The sequence below is a fragment of the Lepidothrix coronata genome, unplaced genomic scaffold, assembly GCF_001604755.1.
Source record: "Lepidothrix coronata isolate B3197 unplaced genomic scaffold, Lepidothrix_coronata-1.0 Scaffold114, whole genome shotgun sequence".
NCBI lineage: Eukaryota > Metazoa > Chordata > Aves > Passeriformes > Pipridae > Lepidothrix > Lepidothrix coronata.
In genome coordinates, this window is record NW_016690294.1 from 650,376 (window position 1) to 666,286 (window position 15,911).

Here is a 15,911-nt window from a genome sequence, read left to right on the forward strand (position 1 = left end):
AAACAGCGACAACTTTGTGTTGCACATCCATCTGAACAGCCCCCTTCTGGATTAGGCAGCTGAGCAAACTCTGCTTGGTTGCCAGATCTTATCTCTGGAATCAAGTACAAGTACAGAAACTGTTGCCTAAACTATTAGATGTGAAAATGTCTAGAAGGGTGGTCAGAAACAAAGATTTCCTATAAAGAAGAGGGATTTAAACCTTAAAATCAGGGAAGATCCACTGATTCGAGGTAAAGAAAAGAAGCTGTAGAAAACTGTAACCCTGTGTAAATGTAGAACCTTATAATGTGCAGTTATGGATAATCAGAGTTGACATTTTTGAAGGAATGAAAAGCTGTGTGACAGGGAGAGACCGAGAAGTGACGTGCAGTTTACACAAGATACACCTCTCAGATCTGTTCCAGGATCATGTGTCTGTGGTAAAACAGAGAAGTGAACACGTGCATACATTGGTTTGTGTTCATTAAGCTGATTTCTCAGCTGTCTGCACGTGTCACGTGTTAATTCAGGTTATAAAATACACGTTAGGTGCTGCTTTATCTTCTTAAAATTCAGATTTCAGCAATCTGGCACCACGTGTGTTTACTCTTCCTTAGGAGAGCAGAGTTCCTTGTGGTGAGAGGTCTTTCTATTTTGAGGTCTTGGTTTTATGATAAAGCATGCTACAATGATTCAGGGACAGCTTTCACAGGTCATGTTCTTTATAATGAAGTATTTTTATCCTTTTGATAATTTCTTTGCTTAAAAAAAGAAAAATTGCAACTGTTGGGAAATATTCCAACTCAGTTATCAAATTTATGGGAAAATTCTTCAGCAGATTTAAATCTCAAAGGAAACTTTTAATTTATCACCATTCCAGAATATTAAACCTCTCTAATATTTCCTAATACTTCTGTATTTCCTAATCTTCTGTAATTTAATGTGCCTGTGTCTATAGATTACAGGAAATAAATTGTACTTGCATCCCTTTTTTAGGTACACTTGATTTTCACGTGGAGAGACTAAAATGATTACTTATGCAGAAGCGTTTTGTGCTCTGTTTGCCTTTGCTAGATGAGACCATCCAAAAGGACTTGATTTTTACTGTTTCAGAATATAGGAGCAGTAACCACGTTGTTTTGTTTTATACACCATCTAACATGTGCACTCAGCAGATAATATAACTTTATGGACAAAGTCAGTGTCTTGAAGGTCTCAAAATAACCAAATTGTTATAAACATCACAGAAATTGCTATTCTTTCTTTACAAATTACATGGAAAACCTCTTGGAGGTTATTTTAGGCAAACTGCATCTTTTTCCAGATGACAAATATTGCAGATCAAGTACATCTCCATTTTCAGGTTTTTTACTGAAAAAAATTTACATTTACATTTTACTGCTTATGTGTGTAAACTTAATGGATTATACTATTAAATTTTTTAAGCATTCTCTACTTGTGAAGAATGTGTTACTGTCTTCTGTACACGTGCTTTTAATTCAACTTTTAATCAGCTGGACTACTTTTGTCTTAAGAATAGCATCAAAGTAATACAGAACACAGTGAATGAAGAACATCTCGTGTTTGTGCATAATGATAATTAGATGAGCATCTGATGGCTTGGAAAATGGACCTTTTTATATCTGTGTGATTGTATTGCAAATGGAAGGCTTTTATGTGGACCTTGAATGCTATAGCTGTACTTGGAAAGAATTAGGAAAGCTCTGTTGAGTCAACTTTTTCCAAGGAAGTAAGATTTGGCCTTCTGTACACACAAAACCAGAAGATCATTCCCTGCACGAAAGCTGCTGAGGTTTGGGTTAAGGATGTAATTTGAGGGCTCAGCTCAGCCAAAGCTTACCTTGGAAAAGGCCTGTGAGTAGGAGGAGGAAGGTGGAATTGCAGATCCTGGTGACCTGGTGCTGTCCTAGGCTCCGTTTTCCCCAGTTTTTCCATGAGATGACTGCTTTGATTGCCTGTTCCCAGTCACAGACTGGTGAGCAGAAGCTGTGAGTTCACAGCAGGGGCTCCTGAGGGTGTGAGCACACACTGACAGCCTGGCTGGAGCATCTTCTCGGGGTTTGGTGGGCACGGGAGGAGTGGTTTGTTTTTTGAAGGAATCTCTCACCTCAGTTTGCATCAGAGTGGTCCCACCAAAGAACCCTGAGACATGTTTAACTCCTGCTGCATGCTACTGTACTGGCAGAGTACGGGATTTGGTTATTTTTAAAAGACCCTGACCTGAAATGCATTTTCATACTGAAGTCAGTAACATCTTCACTTATATGCAGCTGGTGAGATGCCTCCAGCTATAGGCAGTTTATTGATCCCAGATATTTGTGTTATTGGAGAATTTAAACACATAATTTAACAGTAGCTGTTAAACCCAGAATGGTCTTTGTGGATACCCTGCTTCATTCTTGGCTTGCTAGTTTTAACCTGTCATGAGAAAGTGCCATCTGAAGGTTGGGATTGTTTTCTTTTTATGAATATGGCATGACAGAAAATTCACTGCTTTCTGGGTGCATCCTGTAAGACTTCATGTACTACTGTAGTAGCTACTTGGTTGGACTAGTGATATTTTAATGACTATTCAGACAACACTCTCAGAATTATAACTATTTATAAATGTAAATAAAGCTGCTTTGGGATGTTTCAGTAACAGGGATGACAAACCACTGTGCCACTTGTGCCTTGCTAGAGGACTGTGACACATTCCCATGGAACTGAGCTGTGTTGATTTGTGTTTCTGTGCTGTCTGAACTTGGGTATTGTCATTCCTTTCCCTGGGCATGAAGCCACACATGGAAGGGGCCTGACAGAGCACTGGGCCCCTCCTGCTCTCGGGGTGCTCTGACTTTCCAGAAGTGGATTCCTTTGCGAGGTTCTCTCCTCTTTGGAGTCTGTAAAGTCCCTCCTTTCTCATCTTGCTTCCCTGCTTGTGGTGTTTTGACTGCACTGATTTTCCACTGAAGTGGGAATGGGAACCCATGGCTTTATTTAATGGTGGCACTCAGAACTAAAATCCCAGGGAGTTCTTTGCAGTGAGTAAGTGCTTTCCTTTTTTAAATGCTGCACGTAAGCACCAGACTCGCTTGTGAGCTCGAGCCATGTTTCATTCAGGGCTGGCAAGAAGATAACACATGACCAGTCTTCAGAGTTTCAGAACATGATGTGAAGGTGAATGCTTCTTGATTGAATGCTGAAAAGTGACTTTGTGTGCAGTTCCATCTCTGAGGTCGGATTTTGCTCTGAGAGTTTGGAGGATTACCTTTGTGCTCTGTCTTACCATGCAAACCTACCACAGCAAAGACAAATAAATATTCTAGATTAGCACACTGTGATGTGAAAATAGCTTGGTTCTGGCTTGATTTTTTTTTTACCTTGTTTAGTTTTAAGTAGATAGTTGTTTGCAAAACCTTGTAAAGCTAGGATTAATTTCACAGGCATTAGCAGTCCTCCCTATTTTTCCATTTTTTAATGCCCTTAGTCTAACTTTATAACCACATGTGCATTTTCAGGCACTACAACCAGGAGCCTTGATGGTAATTACTGCTGTCAGCATCACATCTGAAACTCTACTTTGTCCTCTTTGCAAATACAAGTGAACCCAAAATAACTCCTTGGCTTCTCAAATAAGTCAACTATATTTGAGGCTCACATAGTTGCCAGTATTCCTTTCCTGAGGGTATTAGAATCCATAAGAACTCAGGATGAATGTGTGAGCAGTTGCAGGCACTGGTGGGTGGGTTCCTCTTGCAGCTGTTCATTCCAGGAGTCTCTTTGTGCCACTGCCTCTTTTTTTGTGTTCTTATGTCTAAGAATGGTCTCCTGGTCCTTCCATGGTATGTACTCCAGCTGCAACTTAATTTGCACCCTAGTGAAATTCCTCAGGGAATTTTCATGATAGTGTGGGCACTGATAAACACCTGCTTGGCTGGGGGTATTTTGGGGTGTTAGGGGGGCGGTGGTGGCCACAAAGCCAGGAATAGCTGGCAAGGCTGTTCTGCTTTCTTTGTATGCACATATTGCTTGCCAAAGGTATTATTTCACTCAGCATTGCCAAGCTTTTTTATTTATTTTTTTTTGTCATAACATGCAAATTTTGTGCCTTTTTCTGTAGTAGTGAGAATTTTGAGTGAAAACACAGATATTCCATATGGAACTAACTGAGATGTTAAAAACATCCTGGCTCGGTGAGAGAACACTTGGAATTAGGAATTTTTCAACAAATATAGATGTATTCAAAATTTTATTCTCTCTGAGCTTCATGTAATCTATAACAGGCTGAATGCAAGGTCTGCAGAAGAACCCCTGATGCTGCAGTGTTCTGGGCTGTGGTTCCTTCATTTACACCAATTCTTTTTTGAAATATACACAGAATAAATTTGAGTTAAACAGCATTATTCCCATTTATATGGAATCAATCACACATAGCCCAGAGTTAAATACACCAGAGTCAGTCTGGGGAGATGTCCTTGTCACTGAGTTATAAACCCACATGTAACACCAAGAGCACAGTAATTATCTCACAATATCCAAAGGCTTTGAGTCTTCAGCCTGTGCTGCAGTTGGGACTTCCCTGTGGGGGTGCTGGAGGTGGTTTTGGATTGTGAATAAGTTGATATATGAGACCACTTGACAGCTGCACTTTGTGTACACAGAGCTGTCCTTACCTTGGCATCTTCATCAGAGCCACCAGTCAGATCTTTGGAGGGCTGGCCCATGTTTTACTCCTGTAGGGGTTTGTCATTTGTGTTGCTGCTTGTGCCTGTTTTCTTCTCCAGAAGGAAGTGCTCTGTGTTCCCTACAGACTGGCAGATTCAGGAAAATCATTTCTTTGGATTGCCCTTGAGCCACGTGCTAGAGGGATTTTATAACTGTGACATGTAGAAACTTTTGTTTTAATTACAAATTTGGTGTGGGGAGCAACTTAGCCAAAGGGAGAGGTTGAAAATAGGAGAGTGGAAAAATCTGCCTCCAGGCTCTACATCCCTGTGCTACCCTGGGTTTAACGGTGTTAACTGCAGATTCAGCAACTGCTCATGTGAAAAAGTGATATTAGAAAATCATCTCATGTAATATTAGAAGGGAATTAATGCAAATTTATGAGAAATAAGGAACACCATGTTACCCCATCTGCTCTGAGCAGACCTCAGGCTAATGCTTTACAAACCACAGTTTGGTGTTCCAGCATTTCAGATCCCAGTGTGTGATTGTTTCTCAACCAACTTGGATGCTGCAGTACTTTTTCTGTTGGTTTTAGGAGGTCAAAAGAAAGAACCAGTAAGAATGAGCTGAAAAAATCAGAGACTTCATATGAATATTGGTGAAGTTGTGATTACAATTTGCCTAGCTTAATCTAGTAAAATCTTTGTCCAAGCTTCTAATAATTTTTTCCCCTCAGTGATTAGTCTCAGAGACAGATATTTATTGTTATATGCAGGTTTTGAGCTGTCAGCCCGGGTCCATAACTAATAAAACCATAACAACCACCGAAGTAATAGTTAAGTTATGTGGATTTGTAGCATTTCAAGTGATGAGCAAACCATTCCAGTGTATTGGCATTTGGCCACTTTGCTATGTAATAGTGTTTTTAATGAAGAATTGCCGTGGCAACAGATCTGGAGGACATTGGGTAGCCCTTTGCTGCTGACTCTTGGAAATAAAACAGACTTTTAGCAACACATGTGTAATGTCTGAAGGTAAGGTAACCCAAAATAACTGCATCTGCTCCACTGGGAATGTAGTGTGGGACACATCGAGCCAAAGTCTGACTTACTGACTTACCAGTTTAATCCTTTTGTGAAAGTGTTTCTGGATGGTGAAAATAGTAATAAGTGCAACAGTTGAAATCTGAGAATAAAATAAAGGAAACCTGAAAGAAACTGTATTGCAGATGAATTTAAGCAAAAAAAGAAGTCAGTTATTTTAAAGGCTTTAAGAATTCTAGCTCTATAGGAAGTGCTTCTGGATGTGTTGTTTCAATAAAAGAAGTTTTTGGGGAAGGAGGATGCAGTGAAGATGAAAAACTTCACTTGCTCTTCTGAAGAACCAACAAGTGAAAAAAGACACGAAAAGCAGAAAATGAAACAAATTCCAGTGAAGTTAAAATTTGGGGTGTTTTTTTATTCATGGACTTTTATTTAGAACAGTATTTCTTGGTGACTAAAACATTGAGCATTTGTTACATAAAACAACCAAGTTAAAAACTTAACAGTGTTTAGATCAATATAGCAAAGTAGTATCATAAGATAGAGAGATCTTCAGAAGCCTATAAAAGAAAAGGGAAAACCTCTGGGCAAGTTTTTTTTTCTTCTCCCAGGTCATTGTGGCTGATATTTGAAAGTCCACTTCAAAGGCAGAAAAATGCAGTCACCTTTTTATGTGTTAGTGGGTCGTAAAGAGAATTTACTCTCACAGTATTCTAATGTCATGCCTTCCAGATGAAGTACTATGTTCAAGTATACATGAAGCACACTTTCAAGATGTAAATGGAATCTAAAAAAGTTTTGGGTTTTTTTTTATGTTTTAAAGATAAAAACACAGACATTACTGTGAAGGATAACACGGATGATTTCTGCCTTCGAGACACATTGAGCATTGCATCAACAGACTCCTTTGTTTCCACAGCTGAGGTAAGACTCTGAAAGATTGCTTTTTTAAAGATTTATTGAGCTGTCTGAACAGTGAACAGAAGAATCCTGATTTTTTGCTAATCACTGTAAGCAAAAATGTATTCTTCTTATGGGAAAAAAAAAAGGTGTATGCAGAAGGCTCTGTATATTTTAGAGCTGGGGTTTTTTTGTTTGAGAGGAAATCATTGGAGGTTGACAGCTCCCTGTTTTAGTGTGTTCCATGCACAGTATGGAGGCACCAGCTCGAGCTGTAACTCTGCTCTTGCACCAAGAGGAAATTATTAAACAGGAACCAGAGGTCTGAGACTCTGTTATGGAAAACCTGGGGTCGAGCTGGTAAGGAAAACTCGTCTGACTGTGTGAGTGGGGTGTGGGGAGTCAAATGGGGCTCCTGTTGGATTAAATGCAGCCACTGCTGGGAAGGAACCTCAGTCCCAGCAGTGAAAGTCTCTGGATCTGGGAGTGGGAGTGCCAGGGAGCCTCTGGAATGGTCTGACAGGGAGAATTCCTTAACAACATGACATACTTCATCTAATTTCTCTAATCTTCTTCAATAAGACCACAAAGGATACGTAAAGAAACAATCTTTGGATAACAGGATATTTTCTATCAGCTGAAATCTGCTGCAGCTCCCTTGAAGTGTTTGAAGAATCTCATATGCAGTGACACATTTACTGAGTGAGGAACATCTCCTGTTGTGCTCTCTGGGGAGCTGGAGGGATCTTGAAGAGCACTTTTCTCCAAATAACAGGAAAGGCAAAGTTGGCCTCGATAGATACATTTAGTGATAGATACTGCTCTCATAGATGCACTGCAGCTAAGCTGCTAAACTCAGCTGTAAAAAGAGAGAATTGCATCCACATGCTTTGCAGTTATCATCTGACTGTTATAGGGTTTGGTTTTCCATAGCACAATTACCTTGATTCAGTAACTCACAATAAATTGTGATTACCTTGATTCAGTAATTCACATCGTTGTGATGCCTAGCATTCATTCCTAACAAAGATTGTATCTGTAGAGGCCAGTTACTCTTCCCTGTAATTTGGACAAGACCACAATTCAAACTTGCTTCAACTCTACCAGCTTGTGAGAGGAGCTGTAAACCACAGTAGTTTGTACATTTTGTTTCTTTTTTTTTTTCCCTATGAACTTTCATAGTGTTTTTACAAGTATGTGAAGATGCTCAGTTGGGTTGCTTGGCTTAAAAAACAAAAACAAAAAACAAAAGCAATCAACCAAACAAACACCCAGAATGTATCACCTCAGTGGAATCATCATCCTGTCCTGGAGCTGTATTGTCCCAGTGTGTGCTAAGGAAATGTTTAAGTTAAAATTGGCAGTGTAATTGTCTTTACCTATACTGAAAATATTCTCCACATTCTGATACCTCAGAGCCACTTCTGTCAACTCTTTCCTCCAGGACAAAGTTATGAAGGTTTTCTCTTCCTTTCCAGCTGTTCTGTCCTTTGCCAATAGAACAGACTCTCCTTTTTCAGATTTTATGGAATAATCTAGTGAAATTCTCAGCTGACACAAGTCCTGAAGACTAACAAAGCATGAATAACTTGCAGTTTAGTGTTTGAGCCAAAACACCACCAATGTTCTGGATTAAATATGAGCCACTAGGCTTGAACTACAGGGTCAGTTCACTCCAGCAGTGGGTACAGGACATCATTGTGTGCTGCAGGTAGAAGGAAGCTGTGGATGTTCTTGTACAAATATACTGTTACCTGGATTTAACGTTTTGTCCATCCTTTGGGGGGAGAAATGCCTCACATTAGTACTGCAAATAATTATGGCAGTGAGAAGGAGCAATAACTACTTCCCAGTGTGTTCAGCTCTTAGTGGAGAACAGTTATAGCTGTGATATAACTGGATTAGAATTGACATACTTATTATAGACATGATGATATCAAGTAGCTTCTTTTTTATCTACTTTTTTCACTTTCTTGTTCTTGCACTAGCAAAACAGTGAAATGTTTTAGTTTAGGCTCAGAGGTCTGAGGCTTTTCCAGCTTTATCTCAGCTAAGGGCCAAACAGGCAGTTGTTCTTTCATCATAAGCTCGCTGACTGCAGTTAAAATATTAATAACTGCCCTAAACTCCATGTCGTGATAGAAGTGTTTAGCAAGGCTTTTAAATCTGAAATTCATATGTGATTTTGCCCTACCAGGATTAGTAATTTCTCCTTGCAGGAAATCAGAACGTGGCACCATTTTTTGTGGTCACATCACGCTGCAAGTTGTGTGTTGACAGTTCCTTGTCTTCCTCCTACATTGTGTCCTGTCCCAAGGAGCAGGACTCTGGTTTTAGAGGCTGGAAACTGTTTCAGTGCTGACACACAGACCAAATTTAGCTCAGTGCCCTCAGGAGAAATAACTGTCACAAACCAAGACACAGATGCTTGAATGGAAGGTGATGGGGGCACTGTTTAGGAGGCAACAACAGTGTCATGCTGTGTTGTACGAGGACAAAATCTAGGAAGATGGCTTTTAAGGAAAGAGCTGTACAAAACTGGGACAGCTGGCAGAGTTTAAGTCATGTGCCCTTTTGGTGAGCTCTGCAGGATGGCAGGAGTGTGTGCCAAAGCTTCCTCTTGGCTGGGGCTGAGAATCAAGAGGGTGCTGAGCACCACACATCTGATGACTTCTCACCCGGAGTTGTGCCTGCCTGGACACCCGCAGTACACAGGTGCCTGAATCCTTACAGAGACAGTTTAGACTCAGTTGTCATCCCCAAGCCCTGACAGACTTCTGCTCTTAAACACCCTCAGGCTCTCAGAAGTACTGCAGAAGGGATGGTAAACACAACTATTTTCCCTAATTAAGTTATTAATACTGTATTCTGTGATAAATAATGGTATTTTCTTCCCTGTTTGAGCCTGTCTGCCATCAGCTTGTGTTGAGGAAGGTTAGTATCCTTTTCGTAGTCTTGCTCTCCCATCTACTGTGACCAAAATAGCTGCTACCCTTGGCAAGAACACAGCCCTGAGTGTGCCACATAAAGGCCTCTCCCCTCTCTTTCCTGGCTTCTTTTCCATCTTCCTGAGAGAGGCTCTTTCCTGCTCTCCCTGAGCTTTGGTGCTGCCTCTCTGTTGTCAGTGCACATGCATTTATCATATCTTATTTTCATATCTCGACTAGAGTTGAATCTGCAGTTCTATTATCAAATAAACTTTGCTTTCCTTTTTAAAATGTTAACTACATCCGAAGCTTGGGAGATTTTTTAGACTTGTGAATAAAACCTTAGCTGCTCTTTTTTTTTTAACAGCCTTCCTGTTTTCCTCCAGATCTTCCAGATCAACACAATTCAGTTTATTAAAGTACTATCTCAAGTGTTTTAGTTAGTATCACCATCTCATCTTCCAACTTCCAAAGCATGTTTCACTCTCATCCTGTAACTACTTATTTAAAAAAAAAAATAAATCTTTTCTCTGAATGGCTTTGTCCTTTAAAGAGACCATCATCAGCCTTTTTAATATAGGGGAAGCATCATTTCTCAGAATGTAAGGAATGCTGACTGTTACAGTGAAGTGACCTTTTTATTAGGGGGAGCAAGCAAGAATTCCTAAAAGGTCTAGCATTGTTTATTTTTGTTACATTCACGTAGGTGGTTATTTTGGTAGTCAACAAGGCTTCGATGCACAGCTGAGAATTTTTTCTATTTATTAAGAAACAACTTGTGAGTAGCATATGAGGGTACTGAGCCTGTTCCAGGGAATCTCAGACTTAAAAACTCTGGCAAGTTCCAGAGGTTTGGTGCTTTACAGCAACGATTTCAGCATCTCTTCCCTAGCAGATGCAGCCCTAAAGCTGGAGTGTCCAGAGAAAACTGATTAGCACGTGAACAATCCATGTTGTAACCTTCAGAGACACAAGGAAGCACCACAAGCTTAGACACGAATTAGCACTACAGGCTTTGGAGTTTTGGAGGTGTGTCCATATTATTTCAGCATAATGAAGTCAGGTGTCCACTGCAGGTCACCAGAAATGTCCTGTGCTGTGGTCACCGACTGCGCCGTCTCTCTCGAGCCTTGAAGGGATGGAAGTCAAGCCTTCCAGGACGAGGTTGCTGCTGCTTTAGGGTCATGAAAACCCTGAGATTTGCTCAGTTGTTTAGAGCATGGTGCTAGTAAAGCCAAGGTTTGGGCTTTGATCCCTGTAGGGGCTGTTCACTTAAGAGTTAGTCTGGATCCTTGTGGGTCCCTTCCAACCCAGTGAAACCTGTGGACACACCCCACCCTGAACTGCAGTCACCTTTTTATCTCTGCTTTGTCTGCATTTTCATGTTCTTCTCCATGTAACCCCACATGACAGTGAGGAAGTAGCAGACATTTGGGGGCTGGCATGTCAGGGCCATCCTCACAACCCTCTGCCAGCACTGTTGGCTCTGGTGGAGCACCTTGCCATCCTCAGAGGTGTGGGAACATGACACTGGCTGTGCGAAAAGGTGTCCACTAGAGAGTGGTTTGGTCTCATTGGGATTTTTTTAGCCAAACAAAACAATTTAAAATGGAACCTGACAGTTTATGGAAGGAATTGTATGTATTTGCCAGAAGTAAAAGGTTACTGGTATGAGTGACTCAACCCCCACGTGTAAGTTCCAGCAAATGAACACCATCTAACAGTGTGTGACATTTGTCAGAACACCAGCTCTGCACTGAAATCTCTGACTTTTTTCATGTCCTTAAATGTTTAGATGGACAAAAGCAGGTACTGGCACTTTCCCTGCAGCAGGAAAGCCAACTTGGCCAAACTGTTGCTGCAGTGTGTGGAGAAGGCACACTGGGATCATCTCACCAGCACTTGGCTGGGTGTCCTCGCTGACAGGAAAAGCTTTTCAGCATGTATTTATTTGAAAATTTTAATGGAGGTTTGATACAAAGTTATACTTGAATCTGATTTGTTTAAATCATTCTCAAATATAGGGTAACTTTTTATATAGTTCGATTACTTTGACAGTTACTTTTTAAAGACGTTTCCAAGCTATGTTTTTATAGCCTAGAAACACAAGTTTGTTTGCCCCATACAGGGTATTAAAGAAAAAAAAAGATAATTAAATATATATATATAAAATTTAAAAAATAATAATTTTTTAAAAATAATTTTTTGGTCATTAACTAATCTGAATGATGTGTAAGCTTTTTTCTTTTGATTATTAATAATATGGTATAATGTTTATAGTGGAAATTGTAGCTAGCCATTGTTTTGTTGATTAAATATGATACCCTGTAAACAGGAGTTCTCTGTTATTTATGTGCTTTGATTTATTAATCTGGTTTTGGTTTTTTTCTTGCTTTAAAAATGTCTGTGAGTTCACCTTAGTTTATGCAATAATCACAGAATTAAAACTGCCAACAATGAAAACCTTTTTGGGAGCCTGTCATATAAAATTCTGAGTGCTCATGCTTCATACAATGTGCTTTGGTAACTAGCAGACATATTTCCCAGCGAAACAAAAACAGGGGTGGGAGGATGTTACTATTTCTGGTTTCCTAAAGATCTACATGATGCAATCATTCTGTACTTTGTGACCTGGCAATTATTTTCTTTTAACAGCTTGGAGACCCATTAGATTTAACCAGACAATTTAAGAACTTACCTAGGCAAATTAAATATAAAATTAAGCTACCTCCATAAGTTTTGAAACTTGAAACTGTGGCTTTCAGATTCTAAGAGTTACAAAGTAGGTCTTGCGAGGCGTGGTGTATTTATTCTGTGTACCAGCTGAGTGTTCTTTTAAGCAGATGCAGAAAAGGATGCATCTATCAGTAGAGTATCAGGAAAATTCTTGAATTTGTTTTTATCTTTACAAAAAATACGTTGTCAAGCTCTGTAATGAACTTCCAAACGATTTCTTTGTCAGCTTACAGAGCACAGGGAGATCCGTAACACGTACGGGCTGGATTCCCTTTGCCACTGCCCCTTGTATGAAGAAGCCATGCACTTAGCAGAAGAAGGCAAAATATATTCACGAGTGTTAAGGTACTGATTTATGTCTATTTAACTATTTTCCAGAAAAGCAAAAGTTAAAGTTAAATATTCTACCTAGAAACCATTTTTTTAGGAGTTAATTGCACTAGGTATTTTTTCTAAGAGTTAGACTGAGATGACTGTTCTGGTGCTTCTTTTCCTAATGGTCTTTGAAAACTTTTCTGTTTTGTGTAGGACTGAAATGTTTGAATGTCTAGGAGACAGTGACTTCCTTGCTAAGCTGCACTGTATTCGACAAGCTTTTCAGGTAAAGAGTGAGGAGGGTGATTTGTCTGTCTGGTTAAGCCTAAACTAAAGTACATGGCATTGAAAGTACTCTCTGTGCCAGCATTTTTATAACTTGCTCTGGAATTAAGTATTTTCTTGTTGCCTTTACATTTCTATAGTTCTGAGACGAGATGAATTTGCAGAGGAGTCCCAGTTTTATGATTAGCTTTGGAAGCTTTGCACCAAAGGCTTATTAGGAGCTGGTCCACCATACCAGGGGTTATAATTATCTGAAATGTGATTGGAGTGTTTAAGGTCACTTTAGTATAACCTGTGCATGAACATGTCTGTATTTTCTGAACCCTTTTCTAGGTAATTCTTTCAGAAACAGCAAACAGAATATTTCTTGCTGAAAGTGGAAGAAAAATTTTGTCTGCTTTAATTGTGAAAGCACGAAAGGTAAAAGGCTTTTTTTAACTAATGTTTTATTGTTTATGTGACTCCTACCACAATTCACTTTCCACTGCAAATAAACCACATCTCTCGTTGAGTTTGCTTGATACTCGTTGCTTTTACTTTACAGAATCCAAAGAAATTTGAAGATGTCTTTGATGAAATGATATATTTTTTGGAACAAACAGACCACTGGGATAATACCGAAATGGAACTTGCTGCTAGAGGAGTGAGTCTGAATTTCTGAAAAGTGCTTTTACCCTTAATAGGATCTAAAGGATCCTATTGAGCCATAGGATCTAAAAATAAAATTTTACAATTCAGAATTGTGGGAAAGGCAGCTCTTTTTTTGTTTGTATTGCTGATTTAGAGAATTGGCATCCACCAGTTCAGCACCAGAAAGTACTTTTTTTTTTTAACTTCTCCATAGTATCTTTAATGCATTTGAATGTGGTGCATGCTGAATTCCACTGCTGAAAGAGAAACTAGGTTACTTAGGTCATCTTTTCCTTTCATACAGGTGAAAAACCTGAATTTTTATGATGTTGTTCTGGACTTCATATTAATGGATTCATTTGAAGATTTAGAAAATCCACCTATATCCATACAGAATGTAGTCAATAACCGCTGGTTAAATTCCTCTTTTAAAGAAACAGTGAGTATTCATGTGTAATGTTCATACCAATTAATCTGCAGGATGTGGATGGTGTGATCAATGTAAGTGTGTTGTGAGCATTCTGATAGAAATTTCTGTGTCTGCTGAAACTGTTCTGGTGCTCTGTGCTTTGTATCCTTAAAGTACAATCTAAAAACAAGAATAAATCAAACAACTGCAGGATAAAGGCTGTGTAAAGTCCAGTTTAGCTTCCAGTATAACTGAGTGTGTACCTGAAATATTCCTCAAAAGAATTAAACAGATTGTATTTTATCATAACAGCAGTTGAAAAGCTACAAGTCTGGGCCCAAAACATACAGAAGGATTGAATGTATCAGAGAAAATACTTCAGCTTGTCCTGCAAAAATTAGTTTCCTCTGAGGAAGTAGAATTTTAGAGGGGAGGTTTCACTTAGCCACGTCTGAGGTATCCAGGTTTTGGTTCAGAGACCAGAGATTTAGCAACAAGGCACAAAGCTGCAAGGAAACAAAAGTGAACTGATACAGTGCAGGCATTCAAATGTTGATTGCAATTCATGATTTCTCAGCTGGGCCTGTTTATTTGTCAGATAGACCTGTTAGGGACACAGGCTCCTGCCATGGTCAGCTGGTACAGATACTGCTGTCATTTCGTCCATTTTTGTCTGTAAAATGCCAGTTTTCCTTTTGTTTTTGTCTTTCAATTGAAACATTCCCTCTAGAGAGAAAAGTGCCGTGCATGTATTTCTGTAATTCTGGGGTAACACTGGCTTTGTGAATAGTTAATTCTCCTGCAGCACTGAAGGAGAGTCAGATGAGGATAGGAACAAACTCTGAGGGGAAAAAAGCCCAGTACTGATATCAGTATATTGTATTTCACAGGTCCATATTTGGACAAAACTCCTTAACTGAATCTGAAGCTATTGCAAGAATGTTTTTGCTTAAATGAAAAAGGACATTTCAATGTGTTCACATTCCACATAATATCTAAAATAGTTACTTATGTCTGAGCACATTTTAGTATATAAGAGGCTGGTCCTCAGTTAAACCCAGAGAGAATTGCTAACTGTTGTAACTGTAAAATCAGTCAGGGATGCCAGATTACATTTGAATTAAACTGAAGAAAATGTTGCAAAGATAGATCTGAAATGACACGTATGAACTACATATAGATTTGGTTATTTGTATCAGCTGCTGTTTTGTAGTTTTAAACTTTGTGTTATCACAAGGTTGAAACTGCAGAAAATACATGTCCCCAAAATATAGAAATACAGTATTCTGCAGCTGAGTTCTTTTGAGATGAAAAATGACTTGGGCTTGCTTTTTTTTCTTTTAACAATTAGGCTGTAGCTTCAAGCTGTTGGTCAGTACTGAAGCAGAAAAGACAGCAAATGAAGGTAAGTTGCCCTTCAGAATTATGTGGAACAAAGTTATTGATCGGCTCCTAAGAATTTGAAGTTCAGACAAGAGGTTCCCAATTGTGGAAATTTAGCTCATGGGGCCCTAACACCTGTTTTTTAGCAAAAACTGAAAGATTTTTCAACCTAGCTTGGGTCCAGTCAGCAGTGGTGACAGTAATTCTGTTCAGGTTACCACAGCCCTGCTGTAGTAAGTGTGTTAGGCTTTTATGAAGACTTAATGTTAAATAATGGAAATTTATACTAAACTTACTGTGTAACTTCTGTCTCCAATTTTCCATCACTTAGGTGCCTGATGGATTTTTTGCACATTTCTATGCTATATGTGAACATATCAGCCCTGTTTTGGCGTGGGGCTTTTTGGGCCCTAGAAATTCCCTTTATGACTTATGCTGCTTCTTCAAGGTTTGCAACTTTTTTTTTTAATTACCACTTATATAAATGAAAAAAAATATCTTCCTGATTAATATAAATTAATATTTTATTTATAAATATAAACATTTCAATTTTCCTAAGGTTAGGGCTAACAGTAAGAAAGCATGAAAACTAAATATTTTAAAATATTTTAAAAACATTATTAAATGTTT

At 39.0% G+C, this 15,911-nt stretch overlaps 1 protein-coding gene across 4 annotated transcripts in view; it reads left to right on the forward strand.

Annotated features, from left to right (window-relative positions):
• The window catches only part of MIGA1 (mitoguardin 1), a 35,333-nt gene that overhangs the window by 16,099 nt on the left and 3,323 nt on the right, over positions 1-15,911 (forward strand). For all 4 annotated transcript variants that reach the window (XM_017824880.1, XM_017824878.1, XM_017824879.1 and 1 more), the window contains exons 8-15: positions 6,520-6,620; positions 12,486-12,604; positions 12,788-12,860; positions 13,193-13,279; positions 13,404-13,502; positions 13,794-13,928; positions 15,250-15,303; positions 15,613-15,729. In XM_017824880.1, coding sequence (XP_017680369.1) covers positions 6,520-6,620; positions 12,486-12,604; positions 12,788-12,860; positions 13,193-13,279; positions 13,404-13,502; positions 13,794-13,928; positions 15,250-15,303; positions 15,613-15,729 — 785 coding nt within the window. The remainder of the gene's footprint in view (positions 1-6,519; positions 6,621-12,485; positions 12,605-12,787; positions 12,861-13,192; positions 13,280-13,403; positions 13,503-13,793; positions 13,929-15,249; positions 15,304-15,612; positions 15,730-15,911) is intronic.